Source organism: Lampetra fluviatilis, chromosome 8, assembly GCF_964198595.1.
Source record: "Lampetra fluviatilis chromosome 8, kcLamFluv1.1, whole genome shotgun sequence".
NCBI lineage: Eukaryota > Metazoa > Chordata > Hyperoartia > Petromyzontiformes > Petromyzontidae > Lampetra > Lampetra fluviatilis.
Genome location: NC_136282.1, coordinates 1252548 through 1280355, shown reverse-complemented (window position 1 = coordinate 1280355; position 27808 = coordinate 1252548). Strand labels below are relative to the sequence as shown.

The window sequence follows — 27808 nt, the reverse complement described above, 5'->3', positions numbered from 1 at the left end:
GCCACTCACCACACTGCAGGTCACAACAACTCACGCACTCACCACACTGCAGGTCACAGCAACTCACGCACTCACCACACTGAAGGTCACAACAACTCACGCACTCACCACACTGCAGGTCTCAACAACTCACCCACTCACCACACTGCAGGTCACAACAACGCACTCACTAACCACACTGCAGGTCACAGCAACTCACCACACTGCAGGTCACAGCAACTCAGCCACTCACCACACTGCAGGTCACAGCAACTCACCCACTCACCACACTGCAGGTCACAGCAACTCACCCACTCACCACACTGCAGGTCACAGCAACTCACGCACTCACCACACTGCAGGTCACAGCAACTCACCCACTCACCACACTGCAGGTCACAGCAACTCACCCACCCACCACACTGCAGGTCACAGCAACTCACGCACTCACCACACTGCAGGTCACAACAACTCACGCACTCACCACACTGCAGGTCACAGCAACTCACGCACTCACCACACTGCAGGTCACAGCAACTCACCCACTCACCACACTGCAGGTCACAGCACCTCAGCCACTCACAATACTGCAGGTCACAGCAACTCACCCACTCACCACACTGCAGGTCACAGCACCTCAGCCACTCACCGCACTGCAGGTCACAGCAACGCATCCACTCACCAGACTGCAGGTCACAGCAACTCATCCACTCACCACACTGCAGGTCACAACAACTCACCCACTCACCACACTGCAGGTCACAACAACGCACTCACTCACCACACTGCAGGTCACAGCAACTCACCCATTCACCACACTGAAGGTCACATCAACTCACTCACCACACTAAAGGTCACAACAACTCAGCCACTCACCACACTGCAGGTCACAGCAACTCATCCACTCACCACACTGCAGGTCACAACAACTCACCCACTCACCACACTGCAGGTCACAACAACTCACCCACTCACCACACTGCAGGTCACAACAATGCACTCACTAACCACACTGCAGGTCACAGCAACTCACCCACTCACCACACTGCAGGTCACAGCAACTCAGCCACTCACCACACTGCAGGTCACAACAACTCAGGCACTCACCACACTACAGGTCACAGCAACTCAGCCACTCACCACACTGCAGGTCACAACAACTCAGCCACTCACCACACTGCAGGTCACAGCAACTCAGCCACTCACCACACTGCAGGTCACAACAACTCACCCACTCACCACACTGCAGGTCACAACAACGCACTCACTAACCACACTGCAGGTCACAGCAACTCACCCACTCACCACACTGCAGGTCACAGCAACTCAGCCACTCACCACACTGCAGGTCACAACAACTCACGCACTCACCACACTGCAGGTCACAGCAACTTACCCACTCACCACACTGCAGGTCTCAACAACTCACCCACTCACCACACTGCAGGTCACAGCAACTCACGCACTCACCACACTGAAGGTCACAGCAACTCACGCACTCACCACACTGAAGGTCACAGCAACTCAGCCACTCACCACACTGCAGGTCACAACAACTCACGCACTCACCACACTGCAGGTCACAGCAACTCACGCACTCACCACACTGCAGGTCTCAACAACTCACGCACTCACCACACTGAAGGTCACAACAACTCACGCACTCACCACACTGCAGGTCTCAACAACTCACCCACTCACCACACTGCAGGTCACAACAACGCACTCACTAACCACACTGCAGGTCACAGCAACTCACCACACTGCAGGTCACAGCAACTCAGCCACTCACCACACTGCAGGTCACAGCAACTCACCCACTCACCACACTGCAGGTCACAGCACCTCAGCCACTCACCACTCTGCAGGTCACAGCAACTCACCCACTCACCACACTGCAGGTCACAGCAACTCACGCACTCACCACACTGCAGGTCACAGCAACTCATCCACTCACCACACTGCAGGTCACAACAACTCACCCACTCACCACACTGCAGGTCACAACAACTCACCCACTCACCACACTGCAGGTCACAACAATGCACTCACTAACCACACTGCAGGTCACAGCAACTCACCCACTCACCACACTGCAGGTCACAGCAACTCACCCATTCACCACACTGAAGGTCACATCAACTCACTCACCACACTAAAGGTCACAACAACTCAGCCACTCACCACACTGCAGGTCACAGCAACTCATCCACTCACCACACTGCAGGTCACAACAACTCACCCACTCACCACACTGCAGGTCACAACAACTCACCCACTCACCACACTGCAGGTCACAACAATGCACTCACTAACCACACTGCAGGTCACAGCAACTCACCCACTCACCACACTGCAGGTCACAGCAACTCAGCCACTCACCACACTGCAGGTCACAACAACTCAGGCACTCACCACACTACAGGTCACAGCAACTCAGCCACTCACCACACTGCAGGTCACAACAACTCAGCCACTCACCACACTGCAGGTCACAGCAACTCAGCCACTCACCACACTGCAGGTCACAACAACTCACCCACTCACCACACTGCAGGTCACAACAACGCACTCACTAACCACACTGCAGGTCACAGCAACTCACCCACTCACCACACTGCAGGTCACAGCAACTCAGCCACTCACCACACTGCAGGTCACAACAACTCACGCACTCACCACACTGCAGGTCACAGCAACTTACCCACTCACCACACTGCAGGTCTCAACAACTCACCCACTCACCACACTGCAGGTCACAGCAACTCACGCACTCACCACACTGAAGGTCACAGCAACTCACGCACTCACCACACTGAAGGTCACAGCAACTCAGCCACTCACCACACTGCAGGTCACAACAACTCACGCACTCACCACACTGCAGGTCACAGCAACTCACGCACTCACCACACTGCAGGTCTCAACAACTCACGCACTCACCACACTGAAGGTCACAACAACTCACGCACTCACCACACTGCAGGTCTCAACAACTCACCCACTCACCACACTGCAGGTCACAACAACGCACTCACTAACCACACTGCAGGTCACAGCAACTCACCACACTGCAGGTCACAGCAACTCAGCCACTCACCACACTGCAGGTCACAGCAACTCACCCACTCACCACACTGCAGGTCACAGCACCTCAGCCACTCACCACTCTGCAGGTCACAGCAACTCACCCACTCACCACACTGCAGGTCACAGCAACTCACGCACTCACCACACTGCAGGTCACAGCAACTCATCCACTCACCACACTGCAGGTCACAACAACTCACCCACTCACCACACTGCAGGTCACAACAACTCACCCACTCACCACACTGCAGGTCACAACAATGCACTCACTAACCACACTGCAGGTCACAGCAACTCACCCACTCACCACACTGCAGGTCACAGCAACTCAGCCACTCACCACACTGCAGGTCACAACAACTCAGGCACTCACCACACTACAGGTCACAGCAACTCAGCCACTCACCACACTGCAGGTCACAACAACTCAGCCACTCACCACACTGCAGGTCACAGCAACTCAGCCACTCACCACACTGCAGGTCACAACAACTCACCCACTCACCACACTGCAGGTCACAACAACGCACTCACTAACCACACTGCAGGTCACAGCAACTCACCCACTCACCACACTGCAGGTCACAGCAACTCAGCCACTCACCACACTGCAGGTCACAACAACTCACGCACTCACCACACTGCAGGTCACAGCAACTTACCCACTCACCACACTGCAGGTCTCAACAACTCACCCACTCACCACACTGCAGGTCACAGCAACTCACGCACTCACCACACTGAAGGTCACAGCAACTCACGCACTCACCACACTGAAGGTCACAGCAACTCAGCCACTCACCACACTGCAGGTCACAACAACTCACGCACTCACCACACTGCAGGTCACAGCAACTCACGCACTCACCACACTGCAGGTCTCAACAACTCACGCACTCACCACACTGAAGGTCACAACAACTCACGCACTCACCACACTGCAGGTCTCAACAACTCACCCACTCACCACACTGCAGGTCACAACAACGCACTCACTAACCACACTGCAGGTCACAGCAACTCACCACACTGCAGGTCACAGCAACTCAGCCACTCACCACACTGCAGGTCACAGCAACTCACCCACTCACCACACTGCAGGTCACAGCACCTCAGCCACTCACCACTCTGCAGGTCACAGCAACTCACCCACTCACCACACTGCAGGTCACAGCAACTCACGCACTCACCACACTGCAGGTCACAGCAACTCATCCACTCACCACACTGCAGGTCACAACAACTCACCCACTCACCACACTGCAGGTCACAACAACTCACCCACTCACCACACTGCAGGTCACAACAATGCACTCACTAACCACACTGCAGGTCACAGCAACTCACCCACTCACCACACTGCAGGTCACAGCAACTCACTCACCACACTAAAGGTCACAACAACTCAGCCACTCACCACACTAAAGGTCACAGCAACTCATCCACTCACCACACTGCAGGTCACAACAACTCACCCACTCACCACACTGCAGGTCACAACAACTCACCCACTCACCACACTGCAGGTCACAACAATGCACTCACTAACCACACTGCAGGTCACAGCAACTCACCCACTCACCACACTGCAGGTCACAGCAACTCAGCCACTCACCACACTGCAGGTCACAACAACTCACGCACTCACCACACTACAGGTCACAGCAACTCAGCCACTCACCACACTGCAGGTCACAGCAACTCACTCACTCACCACACTGCAGGTCACATCAACTCACCCACTCACCACACTGCAGGTCACAACAACTCATCCACTCACCACACTGCAGGTCACAACAACTCACCCACTCACCACACTGCAGGTCACAAGAACTCACTCACTCACCACACTGCAGGTCAGATCAACTCACTCACTCACCACACTGCAGGTCACAACAACTCAGCCACTCACCACACTGCAGGTCACAACAACTCACCCACTCACCACACTGCAGGTCACAACAACTCACTCACTCACCACACTGCAGGTCAGATCAACTCACTCACTCACCACACTGCAGGTCACAACAACTCAGCCACTCACCACACTGTAGGTCACAGCAACTCAGCCACTCACCACACTGCAGGTCACAACAACTCACCCACTCACCACACTGCAGGTCACAACAACGCACTCACTAACCACACTGCAGGTCACAGCAACTCACCCACTCACCACACTGCAGGTCACAGCAACTCAGCCACTCACCACACTGCAGGTCACAACAACTCACGCACTCACCACACTGCAGGTCACAGCAACTTACCCACTCACCACACTGCAGGTCTCAACAACTCACCCACTCACCACACTGCAGGTCACAGCAACTCACGCACTCACCACACTGAAGGTCACAGCAACTCACGCACTCACCACACTGAAGGTCACAGCAACTCAGCCACTCACCACACTGCAGGTCACAACAACTCACGCACTCACCACACTGCAGGTCACAGCAACTCACGCACTCACCACACTGAAGGTCACAACAACTCACGCACTCACCACACTGCAGGTCTCAACAACTCACCCACTCACCACACTGCAGGTCACAACAACGCACTCACTAACCACACTGCAGATCACAGCAACTCACCACACTGCAGGTCACAGCAACTCAGCCACTCACCACACTGCAGGTCACAGCAACTCACCCACTCACCACACTGCAGGTCACAGCAACTCACGCACTCACCACACTGCAGGTCACAACAACTCACGCACTCACCACACTGCAGGTCACAGCAACTCACCCACTCACCACACTGCAGGTCACAGCAACTCACCCACTCACCACACTGCAGGTCACAGCACCTCAGCCACTCACAACACTGCAGGTCACAGCAACTCACCCACTCACCACACTGCAGGTCACAGCACCTCAGCCACTCACCACACTGCAGGTCACAGCAACGCATCCACTCACCAGACTGCAGGTCACAGCAACTCATCCACTCACCACACTGCAGGTCTCAGAAACTCACTCACTCACCACACTGCAGGTCTCAACAACTCACTCACTCACCACACTGTAGGTCACAGCAACTCACCCACTCACCACACTGCAGGTCACAACAACTCACCCACTCACCACACTGAAGATCACCTCATTTATCTAAATATTCCCACACTGTTCCACTCTGAAATGTTCTACCATCATCATCTCTTTCCCCAAGCGTTGTATAACAGTGCTCAATTGCATAAACGTGTTAAGACTTGTCCAGTAGAACTTTGATAGCGCTGTTTGTTGCTAACTGCTTGAATGTTGGTGCCTTTTAGCCTGTGCTCAACTACTGTGTTAAAATAAATGTCCTAACGACGGCCCTACATACTGTACTACGCCTACCCATAAACCCCGACTTGCTAGCCCAACTCGTAACCTCTAATTCTAACCACATAGCCGCACCCGTTTAGCACAGAGATTTGATGGCAGCAGGAAGGAATGTGCGCAGCATTCCCACTGGGGACGTGATGACACCACCTGCCAGCGAGGTCGTGCCTGCAGGGCCCGTGGCAACGCGCAGGTCCCAACACACCCGGGCTCTGAGCTCTACCTGGTTCCCCCAGTCGTGCCTGCCACTCGGCGCCTCTCCTGGAATTGCGTGCCGTTAATCATTCGAAAGTAATTTCGCACACAATGAGATACTGAGGCATTGGTGCTCATCGCCTGTTGACAGCCGTGCAGAACCGGCAGTGGATTTCCGCATTCCTATGACAGGGGCGTGTCTATCCATAGGACTTGCCCACAAAGCGTGCCTATTTTCGTGACCCAGTAGGGATGATGGGCTGAGTCAACCCCTAAACCAGGATTTGAACTCACAACCTGGTGGCTCAGTAACTCCACCACTGGGCCAACAGGTCGGATTATATTATTAATTGCATGTGTATTGTGTGTACAGCTTACCCACAATCTGTTTGCGTGTTTAATTCCAAGCCAACAGCTGTGTAGAGTTCTAGAGGCTCTTGTTGGTGCCACTTTGGTTTTATATATTTCATAAAGATAATCAGTAACAATGTTAACACTTAGGGGACACATTTATCACTGTAATTTCATGATGCTGCGATAATATATGTTTAAAGTAGGAATGAGGGAAATCCATCTAAGCCAAGTCGAATTCAGCTTCCGTTCAGTTTTCAAATTCGATATTGAATCTGACCCAAGTATAAAGCACCAAAAGAAAACAAGTGTGTTGTGTTCCTTTATCTATGTGCTAAGAATACTACCCTAGAATTGGCTCGAATGCAGTGTGCCATTTCTGTTCACGGATAGCAATGTAACCCAGGATGCTGAAATCCTAGTGTTGCACGAACCACTCTCACACCAGGGTAACTTTTTATTGCTCGCACCGTAGAAACAATTTATAACTCAATTTATCATCTATCCACTGTTGGATAAAGGCCTCCCTAGGCTGTCTAAATCAAGGTATCTAGACAATCCCTTTGAGCAGCTGCACACGAGCTGATCTTATCGTACTTCTGGCATCTCCCCCCCCCCCCTTTAGCTGCTACTATCCTGGCCAAGGCCACTGAATTTTCGTAACAGTCAATGTGACGCATCTGATTTGCATATACAGCAGAATGCTAATAATTTTGCAGTGATAAGGGGACACTATGGCATGGATCCCATAATCTGTGGCACACTGTGTTTAGAGTATTCGGCTGCTATACATTTCCACACGATAAGTTACTTAGTTGAGCTATCATTTGTGGCCCGGGCGATTCTGAAAAATAACTAGAGCTCAGTGGGCCTTACCTTAAAATAGTACAGCAGATTCTCGATTACCCGCGCTCCTGGTAGGGAGGACGGCCGCGGATAATTCAAAATCGCGGATAATCCAAAAATATACCCATTTTCCGTGCATATCTATGCCAAAAAACATTAATATAGGTTTAAATTATGTTTAGGTTAAGAAAATTTAGTTTGTTAATGAACAAAACTAACATTTGTAGGAAAAAAAGTGGACAGCAGCAGACCCACAGCCAATCAACATCAATCAAACTCCGCCCACTGTTGTAAAGATATGCAACCACTCTACTGTAGGGGTGATCACGTGGATTTCGGATTAACTATAGCACATATTTGTTCTGTTTAAGCAAGTGACTTGTAATAAAGATTTCCAAGAATAACAATGTTTTACGGTTTTTAGATTATTAATTTGCGCTCAAGGGAAAATCCGTGAGTTATTAATTTAGTAATAGTCCCCATTATCCATACACATTATATTTGCACGAATGCAATGCGTTGCAACAGTCATCCATTGCAGGAATTTGCACATGATTTGAGCGTGGATCTTTTGGAGCTCTGTCGTATTCGCTAATCCTTTTTCTCTTATTCTTTGGTTCTTTCGGTAAATCTTCTTCTTGGTTCTTTCGGTAAAGTCACGTAGAAGGGAAATAATTTAATAATAAAAATTAAACATAATAAAATACAATTCTCACGACGTTTCGGCCACAACGCAAGCAGCCGTCCTCAGGTGAAGAACAGGTCTGTCGGAAAGACAGCGTCTGAATGAGCACCACCAAGCTTGGCAGCGTATATTTAAGCTGGGTTGGAGGGAGAAGGGCGCCTTGACAAAGGAATTTGCATATCAAGAGGAATTTATCATATTTATGGGAAATTCAGATATGGGATTAGTCACTACTTGTGGAATGCGTAGGAGGTGTGGGGGGTTTCAAAGTCAAAAAAAGATTTATTTCGGTAAAGTCACGTAGATAGAAAAAAAATCATAAAAATGATGTGAATTAAAAAACCCACAACGTTTCGATCGCAACACAAGCAGTCGTCATCAGGAAAAGGGGGGTTAGCCTCTAAAGGCAAACAGTTTATAAATGTTTAGAGATGGGCGTAGACTAAGTGTGACAGCAGCGTGGGCAGTGCAGCTAATGTTAATGTAGGAGAAAACAACTAACCGGCAGTGGGTCTCTACCAATCAAAGAGCCGCCAGGCAATAATTGCACCTTGCTCCACACACTCACACTGCTGACGGTGGAGGTTGACAAGAAAACACAAATGAAGTCTTGACCCAAAGTCGTTGATGACATCTTTCCAATGATTGCTGAGTTTATAACCATCCTCTCGGTTGAAATTGTGTCTGTGTCTGTATATATAGATGGCTTCATGAATAAATCTTTGTTGAAAGACAGTAGACTTGAAAAGTACCATCGTCTTCAAGAAATCAATTTCGTGAGCCAGCCGCATTAAATTAATGATCAGCCACTGCAGAAGTATTGGTCCTCCTGTGTTTCAAATCTGCCTTATGCTCACGATCACGGTCCGAGACATGTCGCTTAGTTTCCCCAATGTAACTGCTGCCGCAGATACAGCTTAGTTTATAGATGCCGGGATTTTGCATGTCAGGAATCTTGTCCTTCACAGATGGGATCAGATCACGAATTTTATGTGCTTATGTTTTATGTTTTCTCTTGTCAGTGTCCGTTGTTTGCGATCCAAAAGCAACTCAGCAGAGTACCAGTGGCTGATCACTCGGCAGAGTTGCTTTTGATATTTAAGTGCAGTTTTCAGAAAGCACTGCAACCTGCTCTCCACCTGGGGTGCATTCCCGAGCCCTCTCTTCACACAGGGTTTTGATCCACAGCCCATATATATCCCATAGGGACGACATAATTTGGCCCGGCGGTGCTGCCACGTGGCACCCACGTGCGCGCCGCTCCGCCAGCAGGTACACGCCCGTGCAAAACGTGGCCTCTGATTGAGTGTACAGATGCAGAGGTCGGCAAATCCTAAGCAAATGCCGAATCTGAATTTAAATCTGGATGCCAATTCGTCACATTCCTCGCTTAAAATGTGGTTTATCGTCACGTTCCTACAGTCGATATATAACCACACCTATACTGAAGCGTAATATAAACCCACAAACCTGACACTTTTCTTGAATGTTCCCTCTATTCCTCTCTATATAGTGCCAAAGTACTGTTGAGGTTTCTGCTGTTAATATATTGCTTAGTTTGTCCATTGTAGTACACTGATGAGGTAGAAAAAATCCAAGGGCATCAGTGCTGTCTCAAGTCTCATTAGTATCTGTTTAACCAGAATTTGTTAAAAGTTTTTCTTTTTTACACTGTCTTGACCCAAATATTTCAGCAATGCCTGCATAACTCACTCAAGGCATCCAGCCCAAAATCTGAGGGCATTCTTTGTTCTTTAAAAGCAATCCTTGATTTACAGACGCAACATAAGAGTGTGGACAGAGGGGTCAACCAAACCAAGTGCTTACGTGACAGATTACACGTGCACTCGAATATGGAAACAAAAAAAGTTGGCCTAATGAGATGAGGCACGCCAGGCTTCTCCCCCCCCCGTAGGTCGTGGCATTCATTACCGTTAACGTAGATGCAGTCAGGGTGGCCCACACGCATGACCGCATGGTTTTGAGTTCCTGACACGGCAACGGCCTCCGTGACGGAGGCTGCGGAGTAAAGAGCTTCACGGAGCTCGTTTTTACCAGGGGCTTAAACGGCACAACGCGCGGCCGACTTACGATGGAGCGTGCACAGCTCACCGGCCCCGGCCACGTGGCTCGTATGTGTGTTCAGTAGTGTATGTTGAACTTCTTGTCGCACCGTACGTAGCCGACCCCGCTAATCGGATAGTGATAGAACACAAGCGGTCGTCAGGCACAAACCTGCTGAGTGCTCTGTGATCGGATGAGATCGGGTGTTTTCCGTGTGATTTGATCTTTGGGAGCCAAAAAGGGCAGCCCTGCATTTGCCTGCTCGTGCTAGTGCTGGTGGAAGACTTCACTAGAGGGAGCCCAAATAAGTTATTGGTTAGTTTAACACGTAGGCTTTCGCGACCAATATCGTCCATAATAGAGTTTTTTTGGGTTAGATCGCGTAAATATATAAATGTGTCGTTAAAACCCGCCACCACCTGACACAGCCAACTACTAAGGGTTGTTACGTAAACAGAACATGTCAATTCGTCACTAGTACAGCACACCGGTGTGTTGGAGAGCCAAGCCACAAGTACAACAAGTACATTAACTTAGATTATAAATCATAGATTGTAAAAGTATAGATTGTAAATGTTGTGGCTTGGCTCACCAACACACCGGTGTGCTGTAGTAGTGACGAATTGACATGTTCTATACTCTTTGGTTCTTTCGGTGAAGTCGCATAGGTTCTGTTTGTGACAACCCTTACTAGTTAGCTGTGTCAAGTGGTAGCGGGTTTTAACAACACATTTATATATATTTAAGCGATCTAACCCCAAAAAAAACTCTTATGGAAGTTATTGGTTTATTTCAGAGGTTGGCAAACCACAGCTCTGGAGTAGAAATGCGGCTCTTTAAGGACTATATCTATTAAGGACCACCCTCTCGTATTCGCATTACATTGCAGAATAAAAAAAAGTCTTCTTGTTATTTTGGTTGCTGACCGCTGGTCGATTCCATGCTGACCAGATGCGACCTGCCAATCAGCTAACTGTGGTGTACCCATTTATACTGCTAGGGGACATAGCATCTGGCAATTATTGTTTCATATTTTTAAATGACTTTATAAAAACAAGATGAGAACAAATTTAAAGTAGCGCAATTGGTTTTTCAGACTGTCAATGGACCTCATTGATTTTTCCTTTGCTTGTGTTTTTTTTCCCCACCAGATAATCTCGTGGTTGTAACTGTGGCCACAAAAGCTACTGATGGATTTAACAGATTTATGCTAAATGCAAACTACTTCAACTACACCGTCAAGGTATGCGTGTCGCTTGCTCTGACGAGAGCGCACAAGGCAATTTTGTAAAAAAGCAAGGGAAATATTTGTGTGATGGGTGATGCGAGGAAGTATGAGCCTTCCCAACTGGTCCAGTAACCGCATGAAAAAAACCCAGAAAATATCCGGTGACCAGTTTGTCCCGCGTATAGCAATGTCTAGAATATCAAACAACACTGACAAACTTAAGGGAGTTGCCGTGGTGTAACGGTTAGTAAAATGGGCTTGCAATTCAGCAAGCAAGAGACAAGAACTGAGTTAAAGAGAGACGGAGAAAACACGAGCGAAAGGCCTACACGGAGCCACACGCAGCTACAGAATACGTGTCCACCCGCTGCGCATGCACGCACTGAAAGCCACGTGCTGGGGGTTGTACATTCTTGACAAAGTTTCGAACGTTGAGTACAATCCGGATCATTTTGTACTTTGTGTGGTGACGGATGTATGTATATATATGCGGAGCGGTTAGCGCGCTACACTACAATCCCGGCAACCTGAGTTCGATTCCCACGCACGGCCAACACCAGTGACAATTATTTGAACCAGTCCTGGGTCTCCCGTAGGTCAACTCCGCCTCAAATTAGTACCTGGTGCGGTGTGTAAGCATCGCTACTGGGGAGACAAAGGCGGTCGGGAGTGGATGTTGGCCACCCCACCCCCTCATGTGCTGTGCCAGCTTTCATAGGTGCTTGCTAACAGCACTTGCCCCAACAGTATGGTAAGACTATACAGGGGATCTTTGTCTTTATTTTTCGACATATATATACATATCCATACATACAAACGTCGTCACACAGTCCAAAATCATCCGGATTTTACTCGACGTCAAAAAACGCGTAATGTACGGGCTTAAACATTTTAAAGTTCAAATACTTAAACTCAAAATGATCAACGCCAAGAACAGGGCGGTGGGGGGGCGATCCTCCTTGGACGCGAACGGAAGCCTCGGTTGCGGAGAATGTTCCGTTCCGTTTCCCCAACGGACGCCGCCGGAGTGCGGGCTTGGGCTTGGCTGTGCGTGTGGGGGGAGGGCAGGTGCTGGGGCTGGGCGAGGATTGGACCGGTGGGGACGTGGCGCGCTCCGTGGGGGGCGGGCAGAAGGTGCGGCTGCTGCGTCGCTACATGGAGAGCCTGGAGGAGCGGCTCGACTCGCTGCTGCTTATGTTCGTGGACAGGTAACGGGCTTTTTAGCGCTTGGTATCGCTGGCCACAGCAGCCACCATCAACATCATTGCGTCGCTGGTGGTTTCTTGCCATCACCTACTTTGCGATGCTTACGCCAGATGCAGTTTGGATAAAATAATGTTTGCCTGAGCTCGCTCGCGTTTTATCGCGGCATGTGTGTATGCGCCCAGGTATTCTTGCGTGCGTCTTTTACAGGCAACAAAATAGATAAACAGACAATACGCCTCATATCAATTCCTTTACGTAAAAAATGAAAATATTTTTGGTTTACATGGCCCGTCAGTCACACGGCGAGTGAAGTTTATCAGCAGGATTAGTTTCATGCAAGCAAATCTCTCGACCAATTTTGACATTCACTGTCTCGGCAGCATAATCCGGATAGCCGAAAAGTAAATTTCACGATCACGGATGCGTGCAGGGTTTCTGATGTGTCGGCTTGTCATGATATCCGAGTGCCGTGATGATGCACCGTCCTGTCGGACCACAAAGCGTTGGGGGAGGGTTGTTGCCGGTTTTCATCGAGAGCCAGGGCGACTGAGCCCGAAGCTCCCTGAGCCCTTCATCTGAGCAGAGCTGAAGTCATCTTCTCATCCGAAGCATTTGCCAATTTTTGAAGGCAGACTGGGATGAATCAAAGCGATGAGTTATAAAGAGGTGGACGGCAGCAATGGTGCAGGTGCTTTTCAAACCTGGGGAGTAAACAATCGGAAGCAATGCAGTCTACCTATATGTCTGAAGAGAAATGTCTTGAGACTATGTTTAAATAAAAATGTAATTGGTATTGGCCAAACATCCCAATGAAGAAAAATTACCTGCACATTATTAATTTTAGATTGTACACAAAGAAAAAGACCCCCGTATAGTCTTAAGAGATTGTTGGGGCAAGTGCTGTTAGCGAGCACCTATGAGGACCGGAACGATACACGAGGGGGTTGGTGGCCAACACCACGCCCGACCGTCTTTGTCTCCCCAGTAGTGATGCTGACACACTGCACCAGGTGCTTATTTGAGGCTGAGTCGACCTAGGGGAGGCCCAGGACCGATTTAAATATTTGTCACCGGTGTTGGCCGTGAGTGGGAATCGAACTCGGGTCACCGGGGTTCGTAGTGCAGCGCGCTAACCGCTACACTACTGCTCACCCACGTAGCAGCAGCATCCACCCCTACTGCGAACACTTGGCTGGACCTTCCTGAAAACGAATCTTGACACTCGGTGAGGGTTTTTCGGTAAGGTGAGAGACTCGGCGAGGTTTTTCTGTTGGAAACAAGTGTAATTTAATCACGAATAAAAAATAAAACATTACTCTATGAGGTAGGGTCAGGAATTAGAACTTTAACAATAAAAATAGAACCAATTTGAAATAAATAGAAATGTGGTTGAGGGTTGCCACTGCATTCCAGTATCTCGTGTGTACACAGATTGCTGCATCCTACAGTCGTGTTGGCTCCCAGGAGATCCGTGTGATGCACCTTGTGTGTTCCTGCCTTGCCCCCAGCTACGACGTCATTTTTGCAAGTGGGCCGGAGGAGCTACTCAGGAAGTTCTATCTGTCGGGGAGCCGCGTGGTGTTCGGGGCCGAGGCCTTCCTGTGGCCCGATGAGAGCCTTGCTTCGGCCTACCCGGCAGTGAGGGACGGCAAGCCCTACCTCAACTCCGGAGGTATCCGAGCCAGCCGCATCACTCACCATCACTCACCCAAAAACACACACCATCTCACCTTCACACACCCTACATACACAACCTCACCATTATTCACCATCACTAACCATCTCACCGTCATTCACCCTACATACACAATCTCACTATCGTTCACCCTCATACACCATCACTCGCCCTCAAACACCACCAATCAAGTTCACATACTAAATGCTTACTTGCCTTTATGTCTAAAAGTGTTATATGGCTTGAATGCGAGCGATGACAGCGAGTGTCTGGTTATACTCATACATTTAAAAATAATAAAAAAAAAGTTTATAGTCCTATAGGAAGAGTGGCACCACAGTGGTTCGAATGCCTTGCCAACACTTTGGATATGAAGCTCCGTGCTCTGTATATTTAGAGCAGCGGTGCTGCTCACCGCAGATTCTCTTGTGACCTGGCTGGGGTCACTCGGTGTCTTTAGACGTCTTGATGATGCCACAGTTCACAGACAGCAGCTGACAGCAGATGTTCTCTTCCGTCTCGCCCACGAAGGGTTTATTGGCTTTGCTAAGGAGATCCACACGATGGTTAACGAGTGGAAAGGAGGTGACGACGAGGACGACCAGCTCTTCTATACCAATGTATTCCTCAAAAAAAGGGTAAGCTTAACACCTTCCAAATGCCAACATTTTATGATGAATGTTAAAATTACTTGCTATGATGATGCGGGTGCTTACATGGGCTGGGTTTGTCTGCAGCAAATAGTTGAGTAAAGTTGTGTGCTGCCCTTGTCTAGTTTCTGAAAAGTGTGGCCGAGCGACGCGTGACATCTAGTCATTGGAATCGAGCGATTAGGCAGTGCGCAGACGTCCCGAGTACGCTCATGTCGCCAGTGGACCCCAGTGAACCACTGTCTGGGGGAAACGCATTTAGTAATGCACGGGTGTTTCAGTCCATTCTGAGAATTAATGTGTTGACTGTTGCATCTCGTCTCCAAAAATGTTTCACCTTTGAGCGTCAGGTGTGGTGTAGCGATATCACTTGTACCCTCACAGCAATGAGGGCCTGCGGGTTGATTCCCGACTGGGACCCTTTTCTGCGTGGGGTTTTTGTGTTCTCCCTGCTGTTCTGCATGGGTTTTTTTTTGTCTGGGTTCTCCGGGTTTCATCCCACAATTTCAAATGCATACGGTAGTCTCTTGGTTTACGATGCCATCAATTGAGGATATTTAAATTAACGATCCGCCTCCAATAGGGTTCCATTGTTTATATTAACGCTACATTTTCAATGAATGATATGTTTACGATATTACGCAGCCACCAATTTCGGCTGATCGGAGTGCTCCGAAGTGGACTCTGCAAACCTCAACCAATCAGTGATGCCCTTCTATGAGCGTTTTGAGAGAAACTGGCTGCTAGCTTTTCAATGTTTGATGTTCGTTGCTTATGGAATCAGTTCTCTGTTTCCAGTGTTTTCTTTTACTTAAGTTAAATAAGATTAATAACAGTGGTCCCCAAAATAAATGTGAAGAAAGACAAGAAAGTGAGGAAAACAATTATTGTGCAAATTTAGCAGAAAATAAAGGTAAGATTTTTTTTATTTTATGCTTTATGCACCTTTATAGTCTACAATTTTTTCATTAATTATCCATGTTTCGATTCATATTAATGCTTGAATATGTTCTTATAACGTTTATTTATTAAAATTGCCTGTTTAAATATGAGAAACTATGTTTTATGGTGAAAATGGTCAACTTCCGTCATCTTGGAACAAATCAAGCTTTTTACGCACATTTCCTATATTCGATTAACGAGCATTACAATCAACGATGGTTTTTGTTCATCCAATTAATATCGTTAACCGAGGGACCACGGTAGAGTGTAACTCGTATTGGCCACACATCTCAGCACTGAAAAGTTCAATGCAAAATCACTCAATTGAGTTCACGCAGCAGCAGCAAGAACAAACTTCCCCCTCCACATTAAGCGGTCACCTTTGCTCACTAGTTTCCGCTCTTCACTCAAAACTCACTTATTGTTCCCTAGCTCACCCCACGACAACCCCTTAATCTCCCCCTCATAACCACCACCACAGTTACTGTTCCCTCTTCATATTCTCATTATATGGCTATCACTCATTCCCCATTCACTCATTTCATTCATTCATCATTTACGGTCATCAATTTCACCAAATTCACGCACAACATATTTGCCCCCATTGCATTCTCTCATCTATTTCATTCACATTTCCACCATCACCTTCATATGTTGCACCGTTATCAATTCTTCGTAAAGCGCCTTGCTTATGGTGCTATATACATTCCTTTAAGGTAAGATAAGAACATCGCTGCCCAACTGCAAACACTTTGCAGGACCCTCCTGAAAAGAAGGTCTTGACATAGTGCAACAATAATAATACACACCTATTATTATTTTTCATACTTTGATACTGGCAAAAAAAGGTATACCATGATAGAGCTGTTCACTCCGAGCTAGAAATGCTTTCAAGTGCATTGTCTTTCTACTGTTCGCCTTTTGGTCTGACACTGGTAAGACTAGGCCATAAAGAAGGCTGCCTCTGGTGTAGGCCAATCAGTTTCAAGGACAATGCAAATATTATCAGAGCATGTTTGTTTGCATGTTCCCCACAAATATTATGTGGGGAACATGCATTCAAACATGCTGTTCACCGATCTTATATTAACATGCTAATTTTTACCTGGCAGCCCTTTAATGGGTGGAAACCCACCGCCATCGCGGTCGCTACCCATCATTTACATTAACATTAGCTGCCCCACCCATGCTGCTGACATTTGGGCTACGCCCATTTTTAAACCTTTATTAACAGTTTCCCTTTAGAAGCTAACCCCCTTTTCCTCATGACGACTGCTTGTGTTGTGATCAAAATGTCGTAGTGTTTTGTTATATTTTTTGAACCTATCTACTTGACTTTACCAAAAGACCCAAAGAATATTATGTGTGGTTAATGCAGTACTTGATTCCCTGCAAAAAGTCTGTATTTGGTGTTTGAGCATCTTAACATTATCTTATGGCCAGAAAGGGTGAAACCCCTGTTCTCATTTTTTTTATAAAGTGGAAGTGTTTTTTCTATACTCAAGTGGCACCCACACCAGAGCAGCGGGAGCCCCGGGTAAATTCTTGCTGTACAGAAAGCAGACAATCCTCAGCATACCGTTCTTGTGAATGCGTCCACTTAAGCAAAGGTAATTTTATCGTACTCATGTGTGTTTTTTTTCCTTCTGATTTTTCAGGGCCAGATCAACATCACGCTTGACCATCGGTGTCGGATTTTCCAAAATTTGAATGGCGCCCTCGGTAAGGGATGGTAATTGGAGCAGCCGGATTCTTAAACAGTGCTTGAAATAAAATGTGTGAACACTGTTTCACACATTTGCTTGATGATCCAGCACTCACCGATTTACAACTTTAAACCCCTGTGCAGGGGGGGGGGGGGTTAACTGTTCTCGAACGGACAACTCGCCAATAACCTGGCTGAGTGTGGAGGTCAGAAAATATGTGCTTGCTTGCCTGAGACTGTTTGACGCTGCTGTTAAAGCAACAAAGAGCCCTTTGAATACAGTGCTTCGTGAGGAACAGCTGTGCCTGTTATTCCAGAGACTGGTAAATGCATGCCCATAGTTGAGTAGCATTCATGGGTGCTGTGTGCTGACTTGGCGTGTGTCGTATACACTGTTCCCTGTGCGCCAGCAGTAGAGTTGCTGTTTTATACGCGCACTTGCGAGTTATCACATTCCCGTGTCCATTCTGCTTTGTGGATAACACATCGCTCTCATTCTATTGACTCCGTTGCCCTACTTTGCTTTTACGTTATTCCTTCTGTAATTTTGGTGAACAAGGTCACTCTTGCACACGAGTCTCATCCCGGTCTCTTGAGTTTGCACCTCGTTACACAAAATCTAATTTAAACTTGAACTCCCTGTACAGACAACAACAACGTAAATTTATGTGGTGCTAACCAAATGTCTCGAAGCGTCGTAAGTCGGCTACGTATGATAATTGCAAAACGTTGCCTTGCATTCCACAGCAGCGACAGCGTTCTTAATTAGTATAGGATTACGTTCAGAGGCTATTTCACTGATCACTGTGTAACAACAAAGTTTCAGAATTGTTGTTTGGACAGGAAGTAATTTTATGAATGGCTTATAAAGAGGTGATATTGAATATTTGCCCTGCTGGGAAAGGGTTTTAATTTATAATTTTATGAATTACAATTGGGAACAACTTAGTTCATGTGCTTATTAGTAATGTTTGAACGTTTTAATTTATATACAGTGGCAGCAGCATAATACACGCAAATTCCTTCTCAAAACTCTGTAGAATTTGTAACGGGCCAGTTTTTGCACGGAGGCGTGAGAAACCACACAAGCAGAGGAAGGCAGCCAGAACCGGCGTCAGCCACCCAACAATTGCCCAAACTCTGTGGTCGTATACTGGGCGGTTTTTGTCCAACTCCGTAAATGCACAATCCCACGGTTTGGAATTTATGCGTTAATTTAATTTCATAATTCCACTTTCCTTTATGCCAATCTCCAGGCAGTGTTGCGGCGGACGCGGGGTAGTCCCCCTAAACGTACCGTGACGCTCCGCTGGGGCTCTGCTTGGGCCGCACTGGGGCGCCACCAGGTTACTGCCAGGGCTTCGCTAGGGCTCCGCCAGGACTCCCCTAGGGTGCCACGGCCATGCTTGCACAGGGCCTCCCCCCCCCCCCCCCATGCACCTTCTTCTGCCAGACGCGGCCTGCGCTTGGGATACTCGGTGATAGCTCTCGTCCTGTTCAGCCCAGGTCGTCACATACGTCGGCAAAGATGATGCAGTTGTAGAATGCAACAGAGCAATCGGGGTGATTGATGCTCCCGTGCTCACTGATTCACTGCTGTCACTCGCTCACCGGCGGTCAGTCGCCTCCTTATAACTCTTCTGTTGCAACTACCATGGCTACTGTTCCCATGAACTTCACTCGCTGAATCCTTTCACCCATGTTGAGGACTCGGCCTACCAGGCACTGACATCCATCTCATCTACAACTGCGTTCAGCCCACACACTGCAGGGCACAACGCCCCACTCACCTACTCAACTAATCACTCACTTAACCACCCACCAACTCAATCAACCGATCACTCACCCACTCGCACATTCATACACTCTCCACACCGCAGATCATAATACTTCTCTTTCTGCTCTTCCCTCGCCCTGAACCACAGTAGAATTCCATCTTATCATCTCTTTTCTCAAGTTCTTAAACTAATAACCTTGCTCAATGCCATGAACGGGTTACATTCTTACCTATTGCAACTAAGACACTGCTTGACCTTTTGGGCCTTTGGACCTCTGCTCAGCAACCACCATGACCATCACTGCCACCACCTCCACCACCACCATCACCATCACCAGTGCCGCCACCACCATCTGTGGAAAATAGCGTTATAGCTCATCGGATTCCTTCAGAAAAATAAATATTCGGATTCTTCTGAACTATGTAAACGCACGGGGCGAGGGCGGAATGGCGTGGTTCCTAAGTGTATGCTCTCGCGTGTGCGCGCCGATAGACGAGGTGGTGATCAAGTTCGAGAAGGAGCGGGTGCGCGTGCGCAACACTGCCTACGACACCCTCCCCGTGGTGCTGCACGGCAACGGCCCCACCAAGGTGACCCACCTCTCCCCGCAGAGCCGGTACCCCCCCCCCCACTGCCTCACCCCCCACTGCCCCCAGCCCCCACCACCTACCTCACCCCCAACGCTCTGCAGTGCTGCATCCGAGCAGAGTTAAGAGCGCTGCCTCAGCATTCGTGGTAGTGGTGGGTCACAGGCACTTTGGGTAGAGGAATCGGGGCCTAAAGGAGAGAGGTCCAATGGGGAGGGGCTTAAAGAGGAGGGGCTGGGGCCTAAAGAGGGGAAGGTGGAACCTAAAGTGAAGGGGTGGTGCCTAAATATAAGGAGGTGGGGTCTAAAGAGAAGGGGGTGGAGCCTAAGGAGAAGTGGCGTGGTCGATATTGAAGGGGGTGGGGTCTACATGGAAAGGGATGGAGCCTATAGAGAAGGGGTTGGGGTGTAAATGGGACGTAGAAGTGCTTCAACCATGACCATCCCTTTTGATTTAAGGAAATGAAAGCATAGACAAGTAAATGCAGTAGGCAGCAAAACTTGAATTCACAGATGCTGCCATAGGCTAACGAGTTATTAATAGTCACATTCGTACAACAAGAGTTTGTGTTTCGGAAATGATGTTGAAATGTAGCAGTCTTATGATGGTGTACATTTATTCTCTGGTTATATGAAGGCCTCCCCACTCCGTTGGTCATGGGGGATGTTTTACCGCACTTCACCACAATCATCATTGCGTGTTGGTAAAACTATATATATATGTAAATAAAAATTTACCAGGTAAGGCCCACTGAGCTATACAGTTCTTTTTCAAAAGCGACCTGGCTATCACAAATGATAGTTCAACGAAGTGGCTTATCACGTGGTAAATTATATCAGCCAAATACTCAACACATGTTGATTCTAAATGTGGAAGGAAAAACCGGAGGACCCGAAGAAAAATTCACATTAGCACGGGGAGAGGACATACAAACTTCAAATATACCGGTGTCAGGGTGGAGATCGAACCCATGACCTGCATACCAGGCGAGGTAGTTAACATCTCGCCACCAAGGCTGGTTCAGGCAATACTGAAATCCGCGGCTGTTATCTTTTAGAATTGAACTTTGGTCGCCGGGTTCATAGCACAGTGTGTGATCCGCTGTCTATGCGACTCGTTAAGCAATCTGCCTGAGCCTTGGACATTAATGGTCAAAGCTGAAGATCATTGAGGTGCTCACAACTTTGGCACAAGTTGTTGCATCGTTCTCGTTGTGCTCCAGTTTCACCACTGGTGATGGATTTCATGAAGCAGTCATTCCCGTATAATTGGTGCTGTGGTTCATCACAAGTGAAGGAATGTTATTTATCACAGCGCTTGGTTTCCTGCTGGGAACCAAAGACAAAGTGGGAAGGCAGCCAGAACTCTCGCCAACAATTGCCCAAGCTCTGTGGTTCTTTATTGGAAATGTTTGTCAACTTAAATGACGATGGTGATGGCAGTGGTGGTCGAGGTGAATTTGGTGGTGATGGTTATGATGGCAATGATCGTGGTGGGGGTGATGGTGGTTGTGGTGATGTCGGTGATGATTATGGTGATGGTGGTTACAGTGGAGGTAGTGGTGGCAGTGATGGTCATGGTGGCAGTGGTGGCAGTAATGGTCATGCACCAGCAGTGGTGGTTAGTGCCATGTGGGTGTTTATTCAATACCACTATGCATGTGTCTGTGCACACACATGTGTTAGGAGTGTGTGTGGGTGAGTGCTCTGTGTTTCAGCACTTGCCCCAACAGTCTGTTCAGGCTATACGGGAGATCTCTTTGTCTTTGTGCTCTGCTCAGACTCTTGTACAAGTGTAACTGAATCTGGTCAATGCTCATGTTCTGTGCAGCTGCAGCTGAACTACCTGGGTAACTACATCCCCAACAGCTGGACGTACGAGCTGGGGTGTGGAGTGTGCCACCTCAACACCATCGACCTTTCTGCTCGATCAGTACGTCCACCCCACACAGATGGATACCGTGCGACAAGTGTTAAGAGTGGAGCTTTCGCATGAATCGCACGCGAAGTGAACAGATGAGCCAAGGTTACTTTTTATAGGTTTTGCAGCCATATTTATGAATTGTAAACAAATTTTATTTCCCCTTGCAAAAGCGTTTATTGTGAATTACTGTTGTTTGAGACCTGAAGAACATTCCTCGCAACCAAATTCAGAACGTCCCAGCGAGCTGAAACAATGAGACGTTGCACGTTGAACGCTTGTTCACGGGACAATTGTATTTACTGCTAGCTTATATACCCGCCATTGCCCGGGCCGAAAAAATATTTCAAAACTGCTCTTACAAATCTAACAGCAGTGCGTACTGACTGTGGTGGTACCTGCTGTCATGACAGTAGTACATGCTGACTGTATAGCAGTATTTATTGACTCTATAGCACAAAGTACTCACCTGACAGAGTGGCTTGGTGAGGCCTAGTCCCGTGCAGAGCCTCCGGCCTCGCCTAGATTGTCCAGCCGGCCGAGGTGGCACCTTGGCAGGCTGGGGCTGGGCTGCTACCCCTGAACCCCCCCCTCCCCAGCCACGATGTCCCCGGCCGCTCTGCAGTAATATCTACAGCCTATAGTGGTAGCTTCTAGCGACTGTATATATTAGTAACTGCACGCATCGGGGTGGGGGGGACATCACACATTGAAGATTTAAGCTCAGTGTTTAGTGTATTTTTAAAGCATTTTTAACGTGAAAGAAAATGTCCCCCTCACTCCCACCGAAGGCGTGCGACTTGGCATGGGCCGTCCCCCCCACCAAAGGGCACGCGAGTTGGTATGGTCGTGCATGCGTCATAAATAAATAAATAAAGAGATAGCGCGCAAAAATCGCACTAAATTGCTAATTAAACTTATTAAAAGTTGACGGATGTGAAAAAGGAATAGTGCTTGCTCACGGCGGGGCTTACGGCATGGTACCTGGCTATATTTAATATTAACCCCACCATTGGAGAGCGAAATCGTTCACAAGCGCTGGGACACACACAAAGCCACAAACCGACATACAATTTTTGACTTTTATATATATAGATATAGATGGGGGGGGGGGGTTGGTTGATGCATTGAGTACCATTTTTTTGGGCAGTAAAATGATTTTCTTTTTTGAGATGCTTGTCTTAGGAATGTGCAAATTTCCACCCTTGTCTTGGTGCCCGCAAGAGAGAGCTCAGCATTGCTCAGTTTGTCATTGGTTAGGGCCTCCTGCTGGCGCTTCTGAGACCACGACGCGACGAACTTCATTGGGTTGGCTTGTGGCATTTCCTCCTAGGAGTCGGAGTACCCCATGGTGATGATCGGGGCCTTCATCCATCAGCCGACTCCCTTCCTCCCGGAATTCCTTGGCAGAATTGCGAAGCTGGACTACCCAATGGACAAAGTGTCCCTCTTCATCCACAACAAGGTGCGAGCTGGTTTGTAACCGAGTGCCTACAAGTTGCACCCATCGAGGTGTTAATAGCTTCTTCTTCTTGGTTCTTTCGGTAAAGTCACATAGAAGGGAAGTAATAAAATAATAAAAATAAAACATAATCAAATAAAATAATTCTCACGACGTTTCGGCTACAACGCAAGCAGCCGTCTTCAGGTGAAGAATGAGACACTACCAAGCTAGGAGCTTATATATAAGCTGGGTTGGAGGTGGAAGAGCGCCTTAACAAAAAGAATGTGCATATGAAGAGGAATTTAGCATATTCATGGGAAATGCGTAGGAGGTGGGCGGGGGGGGTTTCAAAGTCATATTATGCCCATGCATTATGCAGGATCAGCAGCACCAAGGGGGGGGTGCAGGGAGTAGCATTAACAAAGGAAAGGAATGTTAATGATATGTAGCTGCAGTTACTAAACAACCACGTAGAAAACTAAAGTATAAACTACATAAAAAACTAAAGTATAAACTGCATAGCACCATCAGTATACTTACTATACTCTACAATAAGCTGAGTTACTAACAGCAAGTAATAAATTACAATTCTACGTCGTAAAAATTATATAATATGCTTCCATCTAAACTTTATTCTCTTACATCACACGAGCATATACCGTACTATATACTGCCATAGATAAACCCAACATTAAATTATATACTGTATTGCTATAAACCACCCTATACCTTATACATTTTAATATAACACTATGTATTATTCTACCCACCCTAATGTGTATCGAAATGGTTTATTACGTCCTTACAATGATTGCTAAGCCAGAATCCATCTTCTCGGTTAAAATTGTCTCTGTGTTTGTATATGTGGATCGCCTCATGAACGAATCTCTCATGATAGCCAGATGGCTTGCAGAGAACCTCTGTCTTGGAGAAGTCAATGTCATGTGAGCCCACTGAGTTGTAACAGTGATCTGCCACGGCTGAGGTGTTTGTCCTACCGTGTTTCAGGTCAGCTTTATGTTCACGGATGCGGTCCGAGACATGTCGTTTGGTTTCCCCAATGTAACTGCTACCACAGAGGCAACTTAGTTTGTAGACGCCAGGGTACTGTATGTCTGGAACCACATCTTTTACAGACGGTACCAGATCACGGATTTTATGTAGGGTAAGGTGATGGTCTTGAAAGGCTCCTCAACAAGATCCTTCTTGATGGTTGGAGTGATGGCTTTGCGGATTGTGTAGTCGGAGTAACCATTAGCCTGAAGAGCTTGGGTGAATGGTAAGAGCTTGGCTAATGGCTACTCCGACTACACAATCCGCAAAGCCATCACTCCAACCATCAAGAAGGATCTTGTTGAGGAGCCTTTCAAGACCATCACCTTACCCTACATTGCTGGGGTCACAAAAAAGATCTCCAAAATCCTGATTAAACACAAGATCCAGGTCCGATTCAACACAGTACATAAAATCCGTGATCTGGCATTGACTGTGTATCTTGTGTTCTCCACAGGGAATGCATTATTTGCTCTGCTGCGGGTCTCCTGCTTCTACATACTATTAACATTCCCTCCCTTTGTTAATGCTACCCCCTACCCCCTCCCTTTAAAGCTGCTAATCCTGCATAATGCATGGGCATAATATGACTTTGAAACCCCCCAGCCCACCTCCTACGCATTTCCCATAAATATGCTAAATTCCTCTTGATATGCAAATTATTTTGTCAAGGCGCTCTTCTTCCACCTCCAACCCAGCTTATATATATGCTAAATTCCTCTTGATATGCAAATTATTTTGTCAAGGCGCTCTTCCCATCCTCCAACCCAGCTTAAAAAGACGCTCCAAGCCTGGGGTTGTCATTCAGACTCTGTCTTCTTGACAGACCTGTTCTTCACCTGAGGACGGCTGCTTGCGTTGTGGCCGAAACGTCGTGAGAATTATTTTATTATGTTTTATTTTTATTATTTTATTACTTCCCTTCTACGTGACTTTACCGAAAGAACCAAGAAGCTTCTTGTTTGCTTGTGTTTAAATTCAATGTGCTTATACATAGCAGAATGACATTTTTTCAACAAGTAATAGCACACCACACAATTACAAATAAATAACATGAAGCAGACACTTAAGTGGAGCATTGTAAGGATTAAATATTTTAACTTGACACATATCTGAGCCTGTTTACATACGAGTGAAATAATCACCATGAGTCCATTTTGATGTTTCCGTAACTTAACTTTACGTTGAACGGTTTGTAAAAGTATTTTTTTTCGGAGCCAACTTTTTGCTACAGGGCATGTATTCTATTTCATGTTGACTTTTGAGTGGGCACTGTGTCTGGGTCTATAATGGGGTAGATAGTTTTTACCTCTCTGAGGCCAATTGTCTGATATTTTGTTATTTATATTCTCCACAACGATGCTGGTGATTATTTTGTACTTGTGTACAACTTAATTTTATAGTGAATCACTATGGGAACCTCATTTGCCATCATCTGGTCCAACCCATGTGAGACTAGGCTCTAAGGAAAGCTGTCTCGGGTGTGGACCAATCAACTTCAAGGACAGTGCACATTATCAGAGTTACGTCTTTTGTTTGTATTATGACTGCAGGTATTGCGGTCTATGCAAACATGACTCCTTGTAAAAAGGTGTCAGTTTTGTTGCCAGATAGAAGGGTAAAAAAACAATTATCATTTTATAGTGAATCGTTTTTTAAAGTAAATTATATCCAAGCCAATTTTCTTCCAGGATTTTGCTCTGATTTCTACATGACGGTGTTTGCTCTTCGTTTTTTTTATTGTTGTAATTTGTTTTATGCCGTTACTTTTGTGCATTTTTGTGACCCAGGTCACTCTTGCAAATGAGACTCATCCAGGTTTCTTGAGTTCTCATCACATTATAAACAAAATTAACTTGAAAGTTGACAACAGGGTCGTGTTGAATAGCTGTGACATGATGTGCGATGCTGTGCAATCCTTTGACATGTGGTGCAATGCTGTGCGATGCTGTGATATACCGTGACATGCCGTGACATGCTGTAACATGCTCTGAAATGCTGTGACGTGCTGTGACATGCCCTGCGATACTGTGACATGCTGTGACGTGTTCTGAGATGCTGTCACATACTGTGAGATACCCAGCGCACTGGGGGTGCTTTCCATGACGCTGGCCTGCCTTGCAGGAGGTGCTGCACGAGCGCCAGATTGAGAAGTTCTTCCGGAAATATGGAGCTGTGTTTGCAAAGCTGCAAGTCGTGGGACCTGAGGAGAACCTGAGCCCCGGGGAGGCTCGCAACATGGCCATGTAAGCAAGAACGCGTGTCGGTCATTTACCACCACAGCGAGTGAACGCTCCTGTCAGCCACTCGGAATAAAAATAATTATAATTAATAATGATAATTATTTTGCTATTTTTCTATCTAAGTGACTTTACCAAAAGACCCAAAGAGTATGATAATGATGCAATTTGTCACGCACACAATAATTCACAGACTCTTGAGGCACGGAGCCAAGCTCAGTACTGCTCTGAAGCCAGATGGAAGAGGTGGGGCCTCTTAGTGACTCTTAAAAGTCGGTGTAGAGTAAATGTTGCTGCTAATCCTACAAATGTGCAGCAGTGGGACGATGATGATGGCCGTGTTCCAGATGGCAGGAGCTGCCACGGAGAAACGTCGCCCGGCAGAGAAAAGTTCTTCTCCTTGGTGTAGAGAGGAGCAGGAGGAGGTTGTGAGTCGCGTTGCCGCTGCTGCGGGGAGTTATACTGTGAGCTGTTGTGCAGGGTGACAGGAGCGTTAAAAGTATGTTTGGCCTCTTGCAAATTGTATAAAATAACCAAAGCATATTTGATTATTCAGGTAATGATCATTTACATCCCGTTTCCAATCCCCATAAGCTGCTGACTGTTCAAGATGCTTTGCCCAAGAGCATAAGCGACATAGCAAGACACTTATATTTTCCTGTGAAGCTCATCCAGATAGCACCACTTGGACGTTACATGTGGTCAAGTTGCAGCCCTGCAAATACCTGTACAGGCAACTGCAGTACCTTCTATGGTGCACTCATTTTAAGACATCAGGGCCTGCCACGTTTATTCAACACACTGCCCCCAACGTCTTGTGATGACGCCAACGTTATCA

General features: G+C 47.4%; 1 protein-coding gene across 2 annotated transcripts in view; it reads left to right on the top strand.

Moving 5' to 3' along the window:
• Positions 1-27808, top strand: part of LOC144933766 (procollagen-lysine,2-oxoglutarate 5-dioxygenase 1-like) — a 45326-nt gene that overhangs the window by 3700 nt on the left and 13818 nt on the right. The window contains exons 2-10 of one of the 2 annotated variants that reach the window (XM_078858852.1): positions 11694-11785; positions 12839-12978; positions 14485-14648; positions 15183-15289; positions 17902-17965; positions 20219-20316; positions 22144-22245; positions 23567-23698; positions 26855-26976. In XM_078858852.1, the coding sequence (XP_078714978.1) occupies positions 11694-11785; positions 12839-12978; positions 14485-14648; positions 15183-15289; positions 17902-17965; positions 20219-20316; positions 22144-22245; positions 23567-23698; positions 26855-26976 (1021 nt within the window). The remainder of the gene's footprint in view (positions 1-11693; positions 11786-12838; positions 12979-14484; positions 14649-15182; positions 15290-17901; positions 17966-20218; positions 20317-22143; positions 22246-23566; positions 23699-26854; positions 26977-27808) is intronic. The other variant, XM_078858853.1, reaches the window with a different exon arrangement.